The sequence below is a fragment of the Bactrocera oleae genome, chromosome 4 (assembly GCF_042242935.1).
Source record: "Bactrocera oleae isolate idBacOlea1 chromosome 4, idBacOlea1, whole genome shotgun sequence".
Taxonomy (NCBI): Eukaryota; Metazoa; Arthropoda; class Insecta; order Diptera; family Tephritidae; genus Bactrocera; species Bactrocera oleae.
In genome coordinates this window covers 40,585,768-40,609,008 of record NC_091538.1, presented here as the reverse complement: position 1 = coordinate 40,609,008, position 23,241 = coordinate 40,585,768, and the positions used below count along the sequence as shown (strand labels likewise).

At 35.6% G+C, this 23,241-nt stretch overlaps 1 protein-coding gene across 3 annotated transcripts; it reads left to right on the top strand.

Annotated features, from left to right (window-relative positions):
* The first annotated feature begins 349 nt into the window (after nucleotides 1-349).
* Nucleotides 350-20,597, top strand: LOC106615519 (facilitated trehalose transporter Tret1-2 homolog). 3 transcript variants are annotated; one of them, XM_014231762.3, is made up of 7 exons: nucleotides 350-509; nucleotides 8,622-8,804; nucleotides 8,869-9,004; nucleotides 18,665-18,859; nucleotides 18,957-19,105; nucleotides 19,211-19,370; nucleotides 19,432-20,597. In XM_014231762.3, the coding sequence occupies exons 2-7, from the start codon at nucleotides 8,682-8,684 to the stop codon at nucleotides 20,310-20,312; spliced, it is 1,644 nt and encodes a 547-aa protein (XP_014087237.1). In that variant the 5' UTR covers nucleotides 350-509; nucleotides 8,622-8,681; the 3' UTR covers nucleotides 20,313-20,597. The 3 variants fall into 3 exon arrangements, with proteins under 3 accessions (XP_014087237.1, XP_014087238.1, XP_014087239.1); XM_014231763.3 differs by lacking the exon at nucleotides 350-509 and adding an exon at nucleotides 687-1,147; XM_014231764.3 differs by lacking the exon at nucleotides 350-509 and adding an exon at nucleotides 6,226-6,371.
* The last annotated feature ends 2,644 nt before the right edge of the window (nucleotides 20,598-23,241 follow it).

Genomic DNA, 23,241 nt, shown 5'->3' with positions numbered 1-23,241 from the left:
AAGATTATACAATTTTGAGAGCTTCATATGTACATCTTTTATTTTTACGGCTGGTACTTAAATATTGGCTAGCATTTCTGGATTTGTTATATAATATATACATATATAAATGATCCGCATGACGAGCTGACTCGATTTGGGCATGCCCGTCTGTCTGCTTATAGTAGCGAACTACTCCCTCATTTTTTGAGATACTGATCTGAAATTTTGCACACGTCCTTTTCTTCCCAAGAAGTTGCTCAATTGTTGGAACCGCCGATATCGAAACACTATAGCATATACATATCTGTCACACAAACTGAACACTCTGAATCAAGTGCTTTTATGATGATTATGATGTGAACAATATTTTTCAAACAATTTAATTAGCTTCAATATTCAAAATTGTCAAAGGGAGACTTAAATTCCTAACTGTGTATGCGTCAGTATGTAAACGACTGGTCGAGTGACTTGTGACTGGTGACTTGATTCGCAGCAATTGAATGGTCAAAAAGTGGCGTTAATGTCGCGTGAGTACAGCTAATAAGAACTCACAGTAAACGCATACATAAGTATGTGTATATTGTATGTCTATATGTAGTTTGTCTCTGCCATTTGTTTTATTGTTCATCGTTCAATTGTTCGAATTGAATAAGTTTGCCGGTATTGGCTGACGATTCGATTTGTACTTTGGCTACAGCAATTCATAGGCGAATTGCCATTGCTAAAAAACGGCTCGATGCACGCGGACGCTTAGCGGCAAATGCTAACGGCAACGATCATAATTCTACTGACGGTTTCGATTTCCTGTAACGTTGTACATACGTGTGTTAACCCAAGTCCTTTAAGTTTGCTGAGTTCGGTGTGGCAAATATAATTAGTGAGTCCGAAGGATATTAATATCCTGCTACATCCGTTGCACTAGACAAGTGCCGCGAAGTAAGGACTTTATAGCTCTGAACTTGAAATGTACAATGACATTACAAAAAACTATGTGTAAATAAAGGATATAAATAAAATACAATTATATGTATGTATATTAAATATCGAACGCGGAATTTTTTTTAAAGGAAAGTGTGATAGAGCAAAGAAATTCAAGTATAAATGTGCATTTAAACGTTTTTATAGTACTATTACGGTCAAAGCCAATTCTAAAGACCAAGTGAAGGTGAATATTGCTACTTTTACCCAACAGTTTTACTCATAGCTTATACACTCAATTGTAATCAAATTATTTTTTCATCATTATCTAAAACAACAGGACAAAAAATAATTTTTATTATTTGAATATTACTTACATATATCCGTAGAAAAATATGAAGTTTCATCATACGCACAAAACGTTGCATATTAAAAAAACATAAAAGAAATAAATAATTGGCTTAGTAGGAGACGTTGGCGCTTATGCTAACATAAATTGAGAAAAGAGATTTCAAAATAGGTATGCGATAGGCCCATCTTTTTGTCATACAAGCCACCGATATGATCACGGGTTTCTTAACTTGCCTTTCGAGCAGAGGCAAAGCTACCGAACATTCCTAAAGGACTGCAATTAGATTTTATCACATGTCATTTCTACATACAAATGTATATATATACATACATAAATATCCATGTACTATCGATACCTTATTATCTATAAATCCCATGAGGAATGCCGATATCTCAAATCTATAATTCTGAATAAAAGCTTAAAACCTAAACAGGAAAAATCCTTTGAACAACATAAACCGATACTCTACTTTTAATAAATTAGATGGGATTTTGAATATGATAAGAGTCATGAAGGTTTTCTATTCCAATTACACATTCTTTCTGACCTCCTGTGTGAATTAGTTTTAAGTTTTATTGCATAATGATCTGATCTCATCTTTGCAATAAAATAATGTTTACTACAGTTAGACTTAGTGCTAACATAACTAACATGTTCTCGTTTAATTTTATTCAGATATTTGCGATATCAACTAAAAAAAGAGAAACAAAATTTTGTATTTTGGGTTATAAGAGTATAAGGGAAAGTCAACCAAAGTAACTTAAAAAGTTATATTAGTCTTATGGGGCTACAGCAAGGTCTAAACCAATATAATTTATATTCATAGCTATAACTTATTATGGCTAATAAAATAGCTGCGTCTATTTTATTTCGTTTAAATATCACACATATTTACCTATATATACGGTATAAAGTCAATCGGAAAGTCGAAAATCACTATATTGATTATATTGTGACCAGAAGAAGTTCGAGTCAGAGAATTATTGCATTTTCTTTTAGCATTCAACTAAAATATGCTCGAGAACCTATCTCCACCCAATGTTATAAAGATAACTCACACATTGACTGTTGTATTCGGCATACATACAGTGGCGAGCAGAATTGAGTGCATGTTTACAAAACTCCGCCATGTTTAACAGTTTGTTTTACGTGGTGTCTTTGTATACGTTCTCCGGGTCTACGCCAGCAGTATTGCTTTCCGTCTGACTGAAAACGATTAAATTTGGACTCATCAGACCAGACAACACGTTTCCAATCATCAATGGTCCAATTTTGATGCTCCCTTGCAAATTTCAAACGCGCTTTAATATTCTTATCGGACAATGCAGGTTTGTTTTTTTCACACTTGAAATATATCCAATGTCTCGTAGCGTTCTTCTAGCAGTCCATTCACTAACTTTTTTGTTGATGACCAGAGAGGCACCCTTTGGTGTCAGTAGCTTGTTTTTTCTCATTTCGGACATCATTAGTCGAGCATCTGAGTCCTTCAATAATTTTTTGCGACCTGCGACTTGCGGTTTGGGAGTCACATTTCGCCTCTTTTGAACTGCGATCACCGCCGATTGGCTAATACCAAGCCCCTTGGAAATTTTCCTTGTAGTACAGCCATTCTCGGTCAGGCTCACAACATTATTTTCCATTTCTTCAGATAATTTTCTAATTTTTTTCAAATATCGACAAATTATTTCTAATTCGAAACCAATTCACAAATAGCATAAGAACAAATATAACGGTGAATCTGGCTGATTTATGCTGAGAAGAGAAGAGAGAGGGCAAAATACTTGGAAGTCATAACACGTGCAAAATTGAGTTTATGCGAGTTTCTTTCGTTTTTTCTTTCAAACTCTTCGAATTTTTCTAATTAGTCATTGTTCTTTACTAGAATTTGTTAAAAATTAAATAATAAAAATAAAACAAAAAAAATTTTGGACTTGTGTGGTTATGTTTTTATGGGTGATGAAAGTCAGTTTCACTCAATTCTGCTCGCCACTGTATATACGGTATGCAGTCAACCGGAAGTTTGAAAAACTTTATATTAGGGAAAGTATTTAACCGAATTTACCAAAACACCGGAAAAGATGACCTCTCTTTTTGTCGCACAACCCACTTTATCATACAATACTCTTAATGTTTCCTTATAAGATTATAATAAATAAATATTTAAAGCTTTTTATTAAAAAAAATTGAGATAGTAGTATTCAATTCTGCACTACTTATCTGATTCTTCTATTCTCAATGTTAAATTTGCTGAGTTTAATAATTTCACACTTTATACACTCGTTTATGCATATACATATGCATGTATGTAGTTTGAGTTTGTGTATAGTTCGATATAAACAATTAAGTGGTTATGCGTTTCAAAAATGCACTTGAAACTTAAGTATCCTCAAAGTTGAAATTGCGTTTGAAAAACCTCTCGTTAATAGTACAAAGTATTGTAGGTATTATCAAGTACCATAATGCTTTCTTCGCATTATTCCATTCAGATAACTTTATACCTTTCGACCAGTGTAGCCAGATAGTATGTTAACATACAGGAAAGAAAATCATCAACAATAAAATTTATTAATGAGTTGAGTTTAGTTATAATTTTATAATTTTTGGCTAGCCACAGCTCTACTAGATCGGCTTCGGCAGCCTCAATCCACATAACTCGGTTTTTTATACTCTTGCATCATGTTGCTACAGAGTATAATAATTTCGTTCACCTAACGGTTTTTTATATCACCTAAAAATAATCGAGTTAGATATAGGATTGCATACACTAGACAGAAACAGTCTGCGTACAAGGTACCAACAAAAACAAATCGTTGGAAAAATAATTTTGTATACTTTTTATAAAACCAATTTATTTGATATTCATTTAAGGATACTAAATATGTAGTTTTATGATAATAAAAGTGATTAAATTTCTGACAATAACATATAAACAAAGCAAAACAAAAGTCTGCGTACAGGGTACATAAGTCGAGCAAAGATATTCTTTTACCGAATTCTTCATAAATACCATTAAACCCTGCCTTTTTTTTAAAGGTTTCGAAGTTCATGAACTTTTCTTAAAATATTGAGCGATTTAGTTTGCAGCAAGTCGGGGGTTTTGCTTCATATATTCTGTCACATTCTAATATTTTTGGCCGCCCTGGATGGGCCGAGATATAAAAGTGGCGGTATGTTTGTAATTTTTTATTATTCTTTTTGTGGAAGAATGTGTTCTTTCAACATACATATCTACCGTTTCTCCGTATGTTTTTCCTTCTTCCAAAAGTTTAACCATTGTTTCCCTTTCAGAGGATCCCTTTCTTTTCTTTTTTATATGTTACTATTTTTGTTACGCCTGCTACGAACAATATTTTAAGTAATTATTTTCTAAAAGGTGAAACGTTTTCGCACAGCCAAATAAGATTTCAGCTCAATGTACTGGTACATCCATTGTGAAGTACTATTTCAAAATAATTACTTCATCGAATTACAAGTAAACATAATAAATTCACATTGACGATTTAATAACTATATCCAAAACATATACAATATGTTTGTAATAGGCGTGATTTTTTTTTTATAAAGAAAGGTATTCGTGGGTGCAATTTTTGTCTCCAACTTATATGCTTGGCTTGACATCAATTCCGATATCTTTAGTACTTAGAAATCAGACTTCCTTGGATTACCCAGTAATGTATGTATGTATGTACGTATTTATATAAGTGGCAGTGTAAAGTCATGGCTGATAAGAATAAATATGTATGTAAGTGGGGCAACCTGCATTTCCTCGTGCAAGCAGATAAAAAATCGAACTAATCGATATATTTATTTCAGTTACATTTGTCCTTTAATCAAAATTGATGTTATGAAGGGAATTCCTTGTCCACATTTGAAAAATATGTATGGGACTAGTCATTTTGTAGGATAAAGATAAATTAACGACTGCAGAACAATAATTTAGGAGAGCTGCAAGTACCACCAATTGACTGCGCAACTTCATTCAATCATATACTCGTACAGTGGTACATAAATATGAGCTCTTAGTGGATTTTTTCTTGGTATGTATGTTATGAAACAATATAAAACGAAACATATTTGTTATTGTTTAAACATTCATACATACATGCACGGAAGCATAACCATTTACGTATTTTTTCGGTGTTCAGTGCTACTATGTTTCTATTATGTCATTTGAGTTGTGGTAATCAAATAAATAAAATTTTAACATTTTCAATGGACTTGAACCACTGTGAGACGTCACGTTGTTTGCATTTTACTCAAATTTCGGTTTGTTAAATGATAACGTGTATATATATACATATGTATGTACATATATATATTTATGTACCTTCATATATAAATACAAATATTTATATATTTGCTATTACAGCACTTGCCACGTTACTGTGGATAATATGAGCTATGGTATATTTTAAAAAATTTTTTATGCAAGATTTGAACATTACTTTGCATACGATTAAAGATTTTTTAACAAGGCGCCATTATTCCGTCGTCTATACTATAAACTCAAAGAATATATACATACGTACATAAAGTGTGTGCGTAAATTATAATTAGGCTTGTTGTTGCTACTTGTTATAATTATTCATACTTCCTAATTAATAATTAATAGGTTTAAACAAAGTTTTTAGAGCTTTGAAAATATTTTGTTATTGTACCAACGCATGTTCAGAGTATTATAATTATTTATTTAATTTATCCACTGCCTAATTAAAATTTAAACACCTAAGCTCATCGTTTCTATTTCGCTGTCCATGGCTCTACCACAAGTGCATTGCATTATCAGCTAACAGTTTGTTAGTTCAGAAACAGCTGTTTCAATCAGCTGTAGGAATTCCAATCAAAACAAATATAAAAGCAGCGAAAATAGAACTTCGTGTGCACTTCCCACTTCGTTTACGTCAGGAAAGCCAATGCAGTATATTAGCCGGCTCGTATGCATCAAAAGTGCAAATTTTTACTTCGACTGACAAATTAAGTTTCCTTTACGAAAATCACTATCGAATAGCTAAGGTATTTGGCGGGAGTAGAAATCTGTTTTACAATTTCGTGTTCGATAAATAAATAAAGTTCAGTGTGTTGGAATATTTGGAAATTTTGAATTGCTCGTACTTATACGGTAAAGATACAAATTGATAAATTAGTAATATATAACTGGTGGCATCTATATGTAAAAAAGTTATAAAAAAAACATATAGCCCTAGGACATGTTTTGTAGATAAGTGTTAAAAAAGCAATAAATTCAAATCTATGTTAAGTAAAAACTGAAAAGGTGGTAATTTGTTATAATAATTATATGGTTCTCGTTGAGATATGACATTCATAAATTAACAAATTCGACTAAATTTGCTTACAAGGTGTAATGTCACATACATAATTACATACATACATATGTACGAGTATGTATGTTGTATATATAAGCAACTTAAGCAAGCCAAATAAAGCTGCAACGAAGATAGTATAAATAAAAGTAAGGAAGTTCTAAGTTCGGGTGTAACCGAACATTTTATACTCTCGCAACTTGCAAGGATCAAAGCCCGGGAAATTTCTTCAGGTGTTGTCAAAATTTTATATTAAAAGAAGTATTATTCCGATTCAACCCAGTTTTAACACAGACATGACATACAAGTACTATTATCGAGAGTTTCATTTTTTTATTTTATTAAATGAATGTCAATTATATATATTACACATTGACCGATATTTTCGGTCAAAAGTCAACTGTAGGCACTGGGGTCCGCATATTCAGTACTTAGGGGCTTGAACAATTTTTAATTCGATTTAGAAAATTTTTGGTCACAAGGTGGCACACTTTAAACATATTATTCCCGCAAAGTTTTACTCCGATACAATCATTGTTGCTTGGTTTGCATAGTGGAAAGTGAAAGAATCAGTTGGAATTTAAAATGGTGTTATATGGGAAATATGCGTCGGTGTTATCCGATTTCGCCCATTTTCGCACTATAAATATGAAATAGAACATAGAAATATGAGAAGAATGTTATATACCGAATTTGGTTGAAATCGGTTAAGCAGATCCCAAGATATGGGTTTTCACCTAAAAGTGGGCGGTGCAACGCCCACTGACTAATTTTGAACGCGGTTCTTATACAGTTATACCATCCCAGAGATATAATTTAATGTCTCTGGCGTATTTAGTGCTTGATTTATCGCGTTTTTAGGAGTTTTTAACAGTACCGTTATATGGGGAGTCATTTTCTGCCGATAGAGGTGCTAAAACCTTTTGTTCTCAGTGAATTTTGTTATTATAGCTTTAGCTGTTTAGGATATACGCCCACTTAAAAAAAAATTAATGACGTTTTGTGGGCGTGGTAGTGGCCCGATTACGCCCATCTGCAATACCAACCATCTTACGGTACCACGAAATAAGTTCACTTGGGATCGATTGAGACTGTGCAATGTTATTGTTCGCTGGACACAGCTGCAAAATGGACGAAAATCAATCTAGAATCATATCCACTTTCAAGATAATGTTGTAATTAATAGCATGTTTGACTTTGTAATAGTTAACTGCGCGGTTCTGATATTTCTGACCCAAAAATTGTTGCAATCGATTCATACTTTCCTTACCCCTTTACCAAAATTTTCGTTCTGCCTTTGGACTTTACCTCACTAACATATGTAAGTATATTGATTAATATAGAAGATATGTTAATGATTACCTTATATCACACTTGTGTCATATCAAAAATTAATTTGGTACTAAAAATATATGCCTTGGCATCTACTATTAAAAGTTCAATTTATATGCAAACAAGAAAAAACGTTAACTTCGGCTGCATCGAAGCTACAATACCCTGTATATACTATACAGGTTCAAGTGTTCCTCACATGAGCTTGTTTTCAATCGATCAGTTTGTATGACAGCTATTTGCTATAGTGAACCGATTGGAACACTTTCTTCGGAGATTGCTTTGTGCAATAATTCATGCCATATTTCGTGAGGATGCTTTGTCAAAAACAAAAGTTTCCCATACGGGGACTTGAGTCCGATTGTTCAGTTTGTATGGCAGCTATATGCTATACCTGTCCAATCCAAAAAGTTTCGTAAGAGATTATACCGTTATTTTTGATAATAACTCATGCCGAGTTTTGTGGAGATATCTCGACAGATAAAAACTTTGTGGTTTTTTTGAAGTTTGTATGTAGTTCTATAGTACCCATCGGTGTTTTAATTTCGGCTCCAAACGAAATTATTCCACCTTACTTTTTAATTGCAAATTACGAACTGTTTTATATCATTCCCACACCTTTGATTACCCTTTTAAAGTGCACACATATGTATACATACATATGTATATTATTTACTTGATGATTTATATGCTGATTTTACAACATATCATTTCAGATAAGCATTGCAATTATTTACGTAAATCAATCAATATAATATAAAAACATCACACCCGAAATGACGAATCACTCTGAATTGCACAACGGCAGTTCAGCACAAACAGTTTTAATTGTGAAGGGTCTCGATAAAATAAAGCCACCGAAACCGTTAGGCGAACGCAAAAAAGCAGTATTGCGTCAGGTGACTAAAAACTCAATTGTATTAAAATACATTGATAATTCGTACGATAATAAAACCATTATAGGAGCTGATGGTAATCCTTGGAAATACGTGTGTGGTAGCATCGGGCATGTCCGTGGCTCTACCTTCTGTGTCGCTTGCTCAATTAACAGATCCAAATGATATTTACCATCTCAACACCGAGGAAAGTAGTTGGTTTGGTGAGTATAATGAATAGTATTAGAATATTTAACTATTCGAAAACCAATACTGATGATACCTAGAGGTAATTTTTAAGATATGTATATAGATTTAACGAAAATAGTTAGATACGTATATATACTTATGTATATACATATATAGCCATACCGTTAGAAAGTGCCACTATCGCAAAATAAATTCGCTGACGGCTTCTGTCAAATTTCACCCAAATGGGCGCATGTGGACGTGTCCGCCGATTTTATAAATATAAAAATATACCACTTTACCACAATGTTTGACGGTTTTAAGCTCAAGATTTTGCCCGGCGCAGTTGCTCCGATAAAGGCGAATACTGTTCCATTGGGAACCCAGGACAACACAACACACTTTAACACGGCACCTGTACACCTAACAACGGGCAGGATCATCGCCCTCACGGCATCATTCGCTTGTCGTCTACGAGCATGAGCGCACATCAAAATTCGATTGTAAACGGAGCAACGTCAACTTCCTTTTTTCGAGTACGACGCAGACGGCGAAGTCGGTCGAAGTACATAACAATCACAACTGCATTTTTCTTCAAGTTGTTCGTAGTGGTAATTTATATCAAAGCTCACAAAAGGTGGTTAGTGCTCACCAATAAATTTGGGTAGACAATAGTATTGTACATGGTTCTTCGAGCCTCACAGAAAGGCACTATTGGAAACAAATAGGGAATTGCTAAGTTCGGATGTAACCGAACATTTTATACTCTCGCAAAGTCAAATGGTATACTTGTTTGAGATTTCTTTGTGGATTGACTGATATTTTCGGTAAAAGGTCAACTATAGGTACTGGGGTCCATATATTTAGGGGCTTGAACAGTTTTGGTTCGATTTAGACAATTTTTGGTCACAAGGTGGCATACTTTAAACGTATTATTCACGCAAAGTTTTACCTCGTTGCAATAATTGTTGCTTGATTTGCATAGCGGAAAATGAAAGAATCAGATGGAATTGAAAATGGTGTTATATGGGAAATATGCGTGGTTGTAGTCCGATTTCGCAAATTTTCGCACTATAACATAGAAATATGAAAATAACGTTATGCACCGAATTTGGTTGAAATCGGTCAAGCAGATATGGTTCAGAAGATATGGGTTTTCACCTAAAAGTGGGCGGTGCCACGCCCACTATCGAATTTTGAACGCGGTTTCTATAAAGTCATCTCACACCATTCCATAGATAAAATTTAATGCCTCTGGCGTGTTTAGCGCTTGATTTATCGTGCTTTTAGTAGTTTTTACCAGTACCGTTATATGGGGAGTGGGCGGAGTTGCGATTTTAACTATTTTCACACTGTAGGTAGAGGTTCTAAAAACATTTCCTTCCAGTGAATTTTGTTATTATATTATATCATTAGCGGTTTAGGAGATATGCACATTAAAGCTATTAGGGGCGGGATCACGCCCACTTTAAAAAAAAATTGTAACTGCAGATGCCCCTCTCTAATGTGATCCTGTGTCCCAAATAGCTTAATTATGGCAATTTATTTGTTTTTGATTAATGGCATTTTGTGGGCGTGGCAGTATTCCGATTACGCCCATCTGCAATACAAACCGTCTTACTGTACCAAGAAACATGTCTACCAAGTTTCATAAAGATATCTCAATTTTTACTCAAGTTAGAGCTTGCACGGACGGACGGACGGACAGACAGTCACCCGGATTTCAACTCGTCTCTTCATCCTGATCATTTATACCTATATATATAACCTTATATCTAACTCAATTAGTTTTAGGTGATACAAACAACCGTTAGGTGAACAAAACTATTATACTCTGTAGCAAAAGGTTGCGAGAGTATAAAAATACATAATAACATACATATATAGAAATATACAAAGTGGTGACGAAGCAAAGAAATGCAGTGGCAATATATATATACATATATGTATACAGTCATATCTACATATTTACATACAGAAAACTCACATGCAATAATACCAAAAAAAACAGGTGGCAATAGCTTAAAATAGTTAAAACACAAATAAAGCAAACAAATGTAAACATATAAATAGACACAAATAAACAAACATATTTACATAAATACACAGTGCAAAATTTGCAAATCATTTTGGACAAACAAAAAACAACGCAATCGGGCGTGAATTTAAAAAACATAAAGCTGAAAGCATTTCGGAGAGGATCACATGAATATTACCACACACGAATACCATACATATATACAGACACATTATTCCCAAAAACCCTTAAAGGAAAACAGAGTGAGCGCATTCATTTCACCTTTTAATTAATATATGTAAATATGTATGCATAGATACAGTTTTACTCAATACAAAACAACAAAAAACGGTTACCAAACTGTCATACTTGTGAGTTTAATTTAAAGGAACACCCGAAAACAGTTTGGTACAATATATGTATATCCAATTAAAAATAAATAATTATCGAATGCCTTTACATACATATATGCTTACCTTTGTGTTTATAAACACACTTTTCTACAAACACAAAAAAGTAAGCAAGATTGCTTAAAAATAAGTAAAAGGCAAAATAAATAACACAACTATAATCTAAAGAAAACAAAAACAAGCATACATATTCGCTTGCCTATTATATAATATTAACATAGACAAAAATATATAATATTTACATAACAAAGGATACATAAACATATAATAAATAATTACATACTTGTACATAAATATACGTGCATAAGGGAAATTGCCTGCACGGGATTCACTTCTCTTTCGCGCTCTCTTTGTAGTGCGTACATACATATTTATACATACGACATAGAATCTATGCCTATGCCTATGTAGGGTATATACATTAGGTCAATTAGACTTTAAAATTTCAAATAAAATTTAATACGTTAAGTAAAATTAACACTACTAGAAATTTAAAAAAAATAATAAATAATTTATTAAAATCAAAAATACAAAAAGCGCTGTTAAAGTTAAAAGTTATTAGTTTGAACAATATACGTACATACATATTAAAACACATACAATTGTAGTTGTACATCTTTTCAAAGAAAAATAAATAATGAATGATACTAAAAACAAGAAAAAACGTTAACTTCGGCTGCGCCAAAGCTATAATACCCTTCACAGGTGCATTTCTTTTAGTAACTACTATATGTATGACTACACTTGAAAACGTAACCGGCCAACGGTATGCATCCAACGGAAAACATTTTCTTTCTAACCAGGTTGTTTGATATAAAAAATCTTCTATTCGAATTAATGCTAGTAATCATACTAAATTAAAATAAAAAAACAAGTTGTTATATTTATAGAAAATAAAAAATATATAACATATAATAATATTTATTACTCTATAATACTTTTTTATATAATATGTAAGTTACAATAATGGTATCTATGACTTACACTTTATATTATAATACAAACATATATTTAATAACATTGAATCTAACATAAGTATATCTACATACATATATAATATATCTATTTTCTAAAGCTTAAAAATATTCCGGTGTTTCATATGTGATACATGATGTCATTGCAGGATCCATGTTTGTCCATACCCAATCTATTGCTGTTTCTTGTTTTGTTGTGGCGACCTTAGCCAATTAAGATTGAAATCCTAACTGTTGTAATGGAGCCTCCAAATCGTCAGTTGCTGTTAGGCGACATATGTTAAAGTTACCAAGGACTACTGACGGTCCATTACACTGTTCAGTTATCTGACGGATATTATTTTCTACTTGGTTTCTAAATTCCGGAAGTCTATAGCGGGGGTTCCTGTACACAAGTGATATGGAAACTGTTGAATTTTTTACGTTTAACAGTTGGTAAACGTTTGTTGAACCGGTGTCGTTCCTTAAAAATGATCCTTCTGATAGACCTGGGCACCTATCTTGCTTGTAGTATATTATAATATATTTTGGCAGGTCGTCGTTGGTCTCCATCAAGGCGAGCAATAACATTGTAGCCTTCATATCCTTATATACCCCTAAAGTCAGCGCTGCTCCTGAAAATTTGCTTTAACCTAGAATCTAAATATGCAAACATCTTTGCTCCAACTATTGAAATTGCGTCAATTATAATAAGCCTAATATCTATGAGATTGGCATGAATAGTGTTTAATGTGCCGCTATTCAGTGGCCGAAGATCTCCGGAAGACTGGTTGAGGGGGAGTGAAAAACGCGAAGTAGGGTTAGGCCTCCAATTCCAAATGCTGCTTTGCCAGTGGGTGCGCAGAGTGACACCTTGACTGTTTCGGGGTTGGTTCCTGGTGCACTATTAGCTCGCAATGTCAACGACTGATATATAGTCGTTATAAGCCGACTCTTGCTCACTCCAGCACCGCCTCCGACATATTCGAAGATAATTTCCTTTTTACTGACATTGTGCATTACATGAGCAAAGTATTCCCTCTGTTTGTTGTTAAGTGACTGCACCATTGCCAGTAAACCGTCTTCTAATATTAAAGGTGGGAGTGTAATTAATCGAACCGCCTCTTCCTCTGTATTGTTGTGCTCTTGGAAAACATTAATGTCTCCTGTTTGCTCTGGAACGGCTAGAGTTCTGAATTCGGGATCTAAAAGTTGTGAGGGAGTTCGATCATCAGCTGTAACATGAAGGTTTTCGAAAATCCTTTCAATATTGTTCGATGAAAATTTGTCATATTTGAGTTTACTCTGCTCAATTTGCACTCTCGATTCGTCTGTTTCCTCATTTCTCCATGGGTGAAACATCATGGCGGTTTCTCTGAAGAAATCGGCTCTTGAAGTTTCAACGCTAAAACGTTTCCAGCGAAAACTGAGGGCTTGCTTCCTTTTCCTTAAAAATCCTGATCCATCTTCTAATGCCATTGGAAGGGCAGATATCGTGGCATCCTCGTTTTCTACTTCGTTGTAGTCTTCGTTATTATCAGAAACTATTCTGCTTGTTTTGCAAAATTTGAACCATGCTGCAAAATCTGCTAAGCATAGTTCTTCCAATTGATCGGGCCTGTGAGAGTAGTGCTTCAGCACACTCGGCACATATATATCCGTAGAGTCCTCCTGTAAAGCATTCAATTCATGTCTGGGCTTTATCATCCTTACTCGGTTGTTTGGATGTGATGTATTTATAAATATTTCCCCACTACTGGCATAGATGCAGTCCCAAAATATTATAAGCTGCTTCTTGAGCCGATATTTCCGATCCATTTACAAATTTGTTTCCGATGTGCTGCAATTTTCTTTTAATGGAGAAATTTCCTGCATTTATTTCCTCCATGGCTTGTCTCAGTAGTGTTGATACTCCTCTATTAGATTATAATCGGCACACTTGCTTTCCATGTAGGTCTCTTAGGCAAGCTCGACCATGTCTGTGTTTTTGATACTGAATGAATTCCAGTAAGTCCAAATCATCCCCATCGGTTATGATGTGTCGGTCGATGAATGTTTCAACTTCATTTGTATTGATGATTCCATCACTTTTTAATTGTGGTGCGTTACTTAGCCAGTACATGCCATGACAATGTGGTGATCCCCTATGCTGGAATTCAATTCTGTAATAGTAACGGACTACTAAATGCTCTCCAAACCATCAATTTTGTAATAATTTTAGCATTTCGCGGAATTGATTCTCGAAATACCTGGAACATGTAACTGGATCTGTCCTTATCAGCCTCACCTTTTCAGAGCTCATCATCATGCTGGATAAGGTTGCTGACAAAATTTTCATCCCTCAAATTTAATTCTTCTTCCATTTCAAGCGGTACATTTTCCTGACGGGCATTTAGCAGGTCTCTTACTTCTGCGTGATCTGCAGGATCCGCAATAAATGGCACAGTTTTCTCGTTTCCAACATTTGCTAGCCAATCACTTGACATTTGTATATTATGCTTGACGTAGAGCTCTGTACCCAGCAGCTACTTCCAATTTCTTTGCTGGTCGCCCTGTCTCCGTCATAAATTTTGCTCATATTCCAATCGACATTTCAAGTGCACTTAAATAATATGGTGGCTGTATCTACAACAGAAATCGGAATATTCACCACTGCTCCACGAATAGCACATTGTCGTTCATATCCTAGGGAGATGATGCGCATAAATGGGATCCTCGGAGATATCAGTCTTTCCTCCAGACACGTTAAATCCTGAAGACATTCCGAAATATCCGGAAACTCCAATCCTTTCCTAAGAATCCGATAGCATGTATTGCAAAAGTTGTTGTGTTCGTGTTCATTGAGTGTTCTGCGGTGTTGCGTTCCTGCTCTTCAGCCCTATATTCCGGATTCAAGCGCCTGTTTGAATAGCTCCGCTGCTCTGTATTCGGGATTCATTCCTCTGTTTGAGTGTTCTACGGTGTTACGTTCCTGCTCTTCAGCTCTATATTCCGGATTCAAGCGCCTGTTCGAATGTCCTACTGTATCGCGCTCCTGCTCCGCTGTCCTATATTCAGGAGTGTTCCGTGGTGTTGCGTACCTGCTCTTCAGCTCTATATTCCGGATTCAAGCGGCTGTTTGAATGTCCTACTATGTCTCACTCCTGCTCCGCTACTCTGTACTCTGTTTGAATGTTCTGTTGTGTCGCGCTCCTGCTCCGCTATTCTGTATTCCGGATTCATTCGTCTGTTCGAATCTCCTACTGTGTCTCCCTCCTGCTCCTCTACTCTATATTCCGGATTCAATCGCCTGTTCGAATGTCCTACTGTGTGCAAAACTGTCACGGGTTCTTTCCTCATTGCGATACTCCAAATTTGAGCTGCTTGGTTCTGCAATATAGTCAGCGTTCCTTTGTCTATTACTTTCCAAATTTTGACTATACTGTCGTCGGCATCTATTCAGAGCATTGCGACGTCTTTGTTCTAGCGATTGCCTAGATACTCTTGTCATTTTCAAAAATTATGAAAAAAATATTATAGAAATATAAAATATACTAAAATATTAATAAATTAAGTAATAATAATATAATTTAAACAATGCGAATTATTTATATAAGGATTTTTTTCGTTGATTTTCAAAGTTGTTTCCGTGGTTTAAAGTTTAAGCTGCTCGCGTAAACTGAAATTACCCGATGTGTTGCGCCCTATTTATTGAATATCTTAGAGCCCGAATTCACGTCTGTAAACACGTTTGCCCTTTTTGGTGTCATCAAGCAACTTTCGTAGAAATATTAAGGCGTTAATTACAAAAGGTGCATTGAAGAGGTTTTTTTTACCTAGGTTATACTTTCTACCTAACTTGCAAACTATGTTTACTTCCTAGGTTTTATTTTGTACCGATAAATAGCAAGCATTGGCAAAAGGTTTCACACCTAAAGCTAGCAGATCTCAACTGCAACACCCCCGCTCAAATAAATATTGGCAGCGACCTTATACCGCAAATAATACTTAAAGGTATTGAATAAATTTCATCCACCCTCCTCTGCCCAAAACGCTTCATTCGGTTGGATTATAAGTGGACTAGTTGCAGCACCAGTTTCCACATCAACAACTTAAGTTAACAAAAAATTAAAAGAACACATAATATCGCAACTCAGTAAATGTTGGGAGTTAAAAGAACTCTCCCGCACATCAGTTACAATCCAAGAAGATCACTACTGTGAATACTTCTACAAAGAAACAACTACTCGATCAGATAATGGTCGGTACGTCGTACGACTACCACTAAATTCACAATGTTCCAACACTCCATGAATTGGAGGAAAAAACCAAGTCAGAGTTCCTTCTGACAAGATCAGTTTTAAAGTCGCAAGTATGTAACTTTTCGACTCCGCAGGATGGCGCTTGCCAATAACGATACAAAAAGCTTAGGTTAGGTAAGAGGGTCGATCCTAAGAAGAATCACACTTGGACACCTTAAACGCCGGTCCGTTGTGGTACCCAAAACTCCTATGAGCCGGATCAATAGACCCTTACATGTCGACAAAGCGCTTTGTGCCTATGACAAACTTGTTGAGACGGCCAATATCTGTTTCGGCCAATTCTTCTGGTCCGCCAAAAGTGAGATTGCCGAGATGTTTCAAGCGCAAGCTAGCAAAAGCCGGCCAGTGGAGGAGAAAGTGCCGGGATGTTTCCACTTCACCTTACTCCATACGGCTTTGACAACTACCATCGGGTAGTATTCTAAGCCGCACCACATGAGTTCCCATTGGACAGTGACAGGTGAACTTTATTCAAGGCGAGAAGATCCCCCGACCTCCTGCGATCCACTCTCACTTATCGCTACTATATAAGCGCTCCTTATATGGGTGGTTTATGGGAATAAGTTGTAAAAGCTTCAAATCCCATGCCAAAAAAAAGTAGCTTACAAATCTAACTATGACGAATTTTTCATTTTACTAACTCGAAATGAAGACGTTCTCAATTCGCGGCCAAACATCGTTCGCAAGATCCCTCCGATTTCACAGCTCTAATCCCCGGGTATGTTTTCAAAGGAGCACCCATTCTGGCCATATCTGAGCTAGGCGTGGAGTCGGTGTCCCTACTAAACCATAATAAATATATTTAAAATAACCGCCAATTAAAATAATATACACAAAGACGCGTAGACCTTTACTATAATAACAAATCGTCAAAATAGTAAATCAAATAAACACGCAAAATAAAATTGCTTACATCAAGCATCAACACCTATGGTACATACATATCGACAAAAACCAAAATCGCTTCTTGCACTTACATACTATTATCATTAAAGGATGCTCTGCGAATTTGTCCACATATCCAGTACCTAGGGGCTTGAACAGTTTTGGTTCGATTTACATCATTATTGCTTAATTTGCATAGTGATTCGATTTCGCCCATTTTCGCACTATAATATAGAAATATGAGAAGAATATTATGTACCGAATTTGGTTGAAATCGGTTAAGCAGATCCCAAGATATGGGTTTCACCTAAAAGTGGGCGAGGCCATGCCCACTGTCTAATTTTGAACGCGATTACTTTAAAGTCATCTAATACTATCCCAGAGATAGAATTTAATGTCTCTGGGGTGTTTAGTGCTTGATTTATCGCTCTTTTAGTAGCTTTAAACAGTACCGGGGAGTGGGCGGGGTTGTCACTCGATTTCACCCATTTTCGCAATGTCGATAGAGGTGCTAAAAACATGTATTCTCAGTAAATTTGGTTATCATAGCTTTAGTGGTTTAGGAGATACCACATTAAACCTATTAGGTGGCGAGACCACGTACACTTTTTAAAAATATTTTAGTTAGCAGATGCTTCTCCCTAATGTGATCCTGATCCAAGTTATAGCTCTCCTCATAAATGGCGTCTCTTCAGTTTCGTAACCACGTTGTAGGTTTTCTTTATTTGAAATATTTTTTAATTTTCCTTTTTTAGTGTTAGTCGTTCGTGAGTTTTTGGTAGACAGGTAATTCGTAACAGTCGCAAATTCAATGCAATAATAATGACCTAAGATCAAATAATAACTTTTAAGAACAGCTCCCCAAAATCCTAGTTGTGTAATTATTTACTGCAAAATAGGTATAAATATTTATATGAAAACTAAAAAATACACCCTTGTCTAAAACGGAGTAAAAAAGAATCCGGGAATGATTATGAGCAGTAACGGTATGAGTCCAGGAATTATATTTGTCTTGGAGCTTAGAAAAAGCAAGGACTTTTTTTCTAAAAATTTATAAAAATATCATGTGTTGTTGTTGCAAATTTTTATTAATTTCTAACTGTTGCGTTATCTTTCTCGACGATTTTAGCTTCTATCAATAGCATGGCCTGTCCACTGGGAGGCTTATTAGTAGGTTATCTCATGGATCGAATCGGTCGTAGAAACACGATGTTATGCACGAATTTCGTTGGTATTATCGGATTGTTGCTGCTTGTCACTGCCCCCCACCAAAGCACACGTGATGCCATTTATATACAGTTACTCATTGGCAGATTCTTATGTGGTAAATTATTGAAATAGTGTAATGTGTAATAAGTGTAAATGGACATTATGTAAAGACCTAACAAATTATATTATCAATGATGTAAATATACATGTAGGTCTTATGATTGGTTTATCACTGTCCCCGATTGGTTCGTATGCTGCGGAAATCAGCTTACCACGGATAAGAGGTCGTCTGATTATGGGTACATCGATAGCAATAGCCAGCGGTATATTGTTAATGTATTTGTTGGGTTATTTTATACGGGTGAGTATTAAGTACATACTCGTAGAATGTGCATATATAATTTAAATAATTAATTATAAATGGAATTATACAAGTACGAGTACCGTAACATTTGTTATGTTACAGAACAACTTTAAGCTGATCTCCATTATATCCGTCGTTTACCAATGCTTGGCGTTCTGCTGTTGCCTGCCCATGCCTGAATCCCCAAGTTGGCTGCTACAAAAGGGCTATGAGGAGCGTGCTCGCAAGTCGCTCAAGTATTTTCGGGGTCTCTCGAAAAATGGTCAGTTTCAAACATTGAAATATTCCGATTATTGTCCGATTTAATTTCTTACTTAAATCAGATAACAACATTTACGAGGAATTCGAAACGGAATTGGCGCTCATCAAAAAGAATTCAGACATCAGTCGGACAGCCGCTGCCAATGAGTCGCTTTTACAGGCCATACGTTCACCGGAGGTCTACAAACCTCTGCTCATGATGATCGGCTTCTTTTTCTTTCAACAGTACTCTGGCATTGTTGTTGTGATTGTATTTGCAGCACAAATCGCTACACGCGCTGGTGTCTCTGCCGATCCGCTGCTGGTGGCTGTGTTCGTTGGTGTGGCACGTATAATTACCACATTCTTCATGGGCATGATTTTCGAAAAATGGGGACGTCGCCCAGCGGGTATAATTTCAGCGACCGGAATGACTATTTGCATGACATTGCTTGCGGCTAATGGTTGGTGGCCAGTTATCGGAGAACATGTGCCATTATTGTCTGTCTTCGCCATTGTGCTACACATAATCTTCTCCACAATGGGACTGCTAACCCTGCCATTCTTCATGATATCAGAGGTATTTCCACAACGTGTACGTGGCAGCGCTAATGGATTCACATTGTGTGTTGGACTTCTGTTCTCCTTCAGCGTGGTGAAACTATATCCCACCGCGGAAGCTTGGATTGGCACTGCCAATTGTTTCGCCTTTTTCAGTGCGATATCTTTATTGGGTGTGGCATTTATTTATTTCATTGTGCCTGAGACGAGAGGTCGTACATTACTGGAGATTGAGAACTACTTCCGTACTGGACGGAAGGTAAGCAATGCGGAAATTGCACGGCGGCAGTCACAAATAGCGATGGAGGAGGCGTCGGGAATATACCGTTCCGAACAGGAACTTAATGAAGTATTCTTGAAATTAAGTAAAGTAGACGAAGACGGTGAAAACGCCAAAGAGTGATAGACTGTAGAAATGAATATCGGCACCAAATATATTTGTCGAAACTTTTAAATATGAGTTCAAAATGCCATATCTGTACTTAAAGTAAATATACATACGTATTAATAATTAGACTGTGATGTAAGTTTTTAAGGTCTAAAAGTAAAAAGACTTGTAACCCAAAAACATTTTTTGAATAATATGTACATATATATTTACTTTGCACGAATATGTATTTGAATAAATACATGTACTTATGTACATTATAATATAAACAAAAATATAATTGTATCGGATTTCCCCAAACCCCTACTTTTACATCAATTAAAATTCGATTCCTTCAAATCCTGGCGCTACATATAGAACCTAAACTAAGTATTTCATTTAAAGATTGGACGTATACATACATACTTACATAAGTATCTCAACGTCAAACCAACGATGCATTTAAATACAAAAGGAATTCAATAGTTACTTTCCAGTGATCACCAACAAAAAAGGCGAATTAAGTAGTATTTTTTGTGTAGTGTTAGAAACATAACACACAATCTCGTACCACAAAGATACACGTACTAAGTCAGGATGCGTTATCGACTCCTGAAAGCTACTGCCTCTAGATTGACGGCTGAGTGACAAAATGTAATCTACCTCTGTTGAGCATATAATTGAAACTACTGGTATACATACATATGTATGTACATATGCCTCCCTTCTCTTAATAGGCAACACAATAGTGGAAAGGTTGATAGGCCGTTGCAGGTCAATGATATTTTTGCCCCGAAAATATCCTCTCATTTTAACAATAACTTCTGACTTTTTCTTGACTCAATCGTACGACCACTTTTTTATAAACTTTGAAACTAAATATTTGTATACCCTCGCAACATGTTGCAACAGAATATAAAAGTATTGTTCAATCAACGGTTATTTGAAACTACATATGTATGTATGTACATAAGTATATAAATGTGAGGATGGCAGGACGAGGTGACTGTCTGTTCGTCTGTCTGACGGTGGAAGCGATATCTTGAATACAAGATATATCTTGATGAGACTTGGTACAAGTGTTTCGGAATATTGCCACGGCCACAAAATATCTTTAATAAAAAACATACTTATAAAAGGCCATAACTAAGCGCCAAATTCAGAAACAAAACTATAAACTTATAAATCGGGGAATACTTTCCTTAGCCCCCATATACCTAGTATAAATATTTTCGGTTGACTTTATTCCGCATCTATCGGTCGATACATATGTACATACTATGTAAACAAGTAAGTAAGGACTAAGCTCGGGTGTATCCGAATCTCTTGCAACTTGCAAGAATCAAAAAAGGGAAATTAGATTCAGGTTTTAGGAAAAATTTATATTAAACCAAAAAGGAAGCTCTAAGTTCGGGTGTAACCGAACATTTTATACTCTTGCAACTTGCAGGAATTAAAGACCGGGTAATTCTTTCAGGTCCTGGCAAACTTTATATTAAACAAGTAAGGAAGGGCTAAGTTCGGATGTAACCGAACATTTTATACTCTCGCAAAGTCAAATAGTATACTCGTTTGAGATTTCTTTGTGGATTGGCTGATATTTTCGGTAGAAGGTCAACTATAGGCACTGGGGTCCACATATTTAGTACTTAGGGGCTTAAACAGTTTTGGTTCGATTTAGACAATTTTTGGCCACAAGGTGGCATACTTTAATCGCATTATTCACGCAAAGTTTTATCCCGATACAGTCATTGTTGCCTGATTTGCATAGTGGAAAGTGAAATAATCAGATGGAATTTAAAATGTTGTTATATGGAAAGTAGGCGTGGTTGTAGTCCGATTTCGCCCATTTTCGCACTGTGACATAGAAACATGAAAAGAACGTTATGCACCGAATTTGGTTGAAATCGGTTAAGCAGATCTCAAGATATGGGTTTTCACCTAAAAGTGGGCTGTGCCACGCCCACTGTCTAATTTTGAACGCGGTTCCTATAAAGTCATCTCATACCATCCCAGAGATAAAATTTAATGACTCTGGCGTGTTTAGTGCTTGATTTATCGCGCTTTTAGTAGTTTTTAACAGTACCGTTATATGGGGAGTGGGCGGAGTTGCTACCCGATTGTTATTATTATATATTATATTATAGCATTAGCGGTTTAGGAGATATGCACATTAAACCTATTAGAGGCGGGACCACGCCCACTTTAAAAAAAAAAAATTTTAACTGCAGATGCCCCTCCCTAATGTGATCCTGTGTACCAAATAACAGTCTTGTATCTTATTGCGTAGCTTAGTTATGGCAAGTTATTTGTTTTTGATTAATGGCGTTTTGTGGGCGTGGCATTGGTCCGAACACGCCCATCTGCAATACCAACCGTCTCACGGTACCATGAAACATGTCTCCCAAGTTTCATAAAGATATCTCAATTTTTACTCAAGTTAGAGCTTGCACGGACGGACGGACAGACGGACAGACGGACGGACAGACGGACAGACAGTCACCCGGATTTCAACTCGTCTCTTCATCCTGATCATTTATATATATATAACCCTATATCTAACTCGATTAGTTTTAGGTGATACAAACAACCGTTAGGTGAACAAAACTATTATACTCTGTAGCAACAGGTTGCGAGAGTATAAAAATATTGGCAATGTATACATACATATATCTTTGCTCGACTTATGTACCCTGTACGCAGACTTTTGTTTTGCTTTGTTTATATGTTATTGTCAGAAATTTAATCACTTTTATTTTCATAAAACTATATATTTAGTATCCTTAAATGAGTATCAAATAAATTGGTTTTATAAAAAGTATACAAAATTATTTTTCCAACGATTTATTTTTGTTGGTACCTTGTACGCAGACTGTTTCTGTCTAGTGTATGTAATCCTATATCTAACTCGATTATTTTTAGGTGATACAAACAACCGTTAGGTGAACGAAATTATTATACTCTG

Bases quoted from the DNA above. Each gene is read 5' to 3' on its own strand.
- LOC106615519 (XM_014231762.3), top strand. From the start codon at position 8,682: ATGACGAATCACTCTGAATTGCACAACGGCAGTTCAGCACAAACAGTT. The intron at 8,805-8,868 runs GTGACTAAAAAC...AAACCATTATAG, and splicing joins AAAAAGCAGTATTGCGTCAG to GAGCTGATGGTAATCCTTGG. The intron at 9,005-18,664 runs GTGAGTATAATG...CGACGATTTTAG, and splicing joins CGAGGAAAGTAGTTGGTTTG to CTTCTATCAATAGCATGGCC.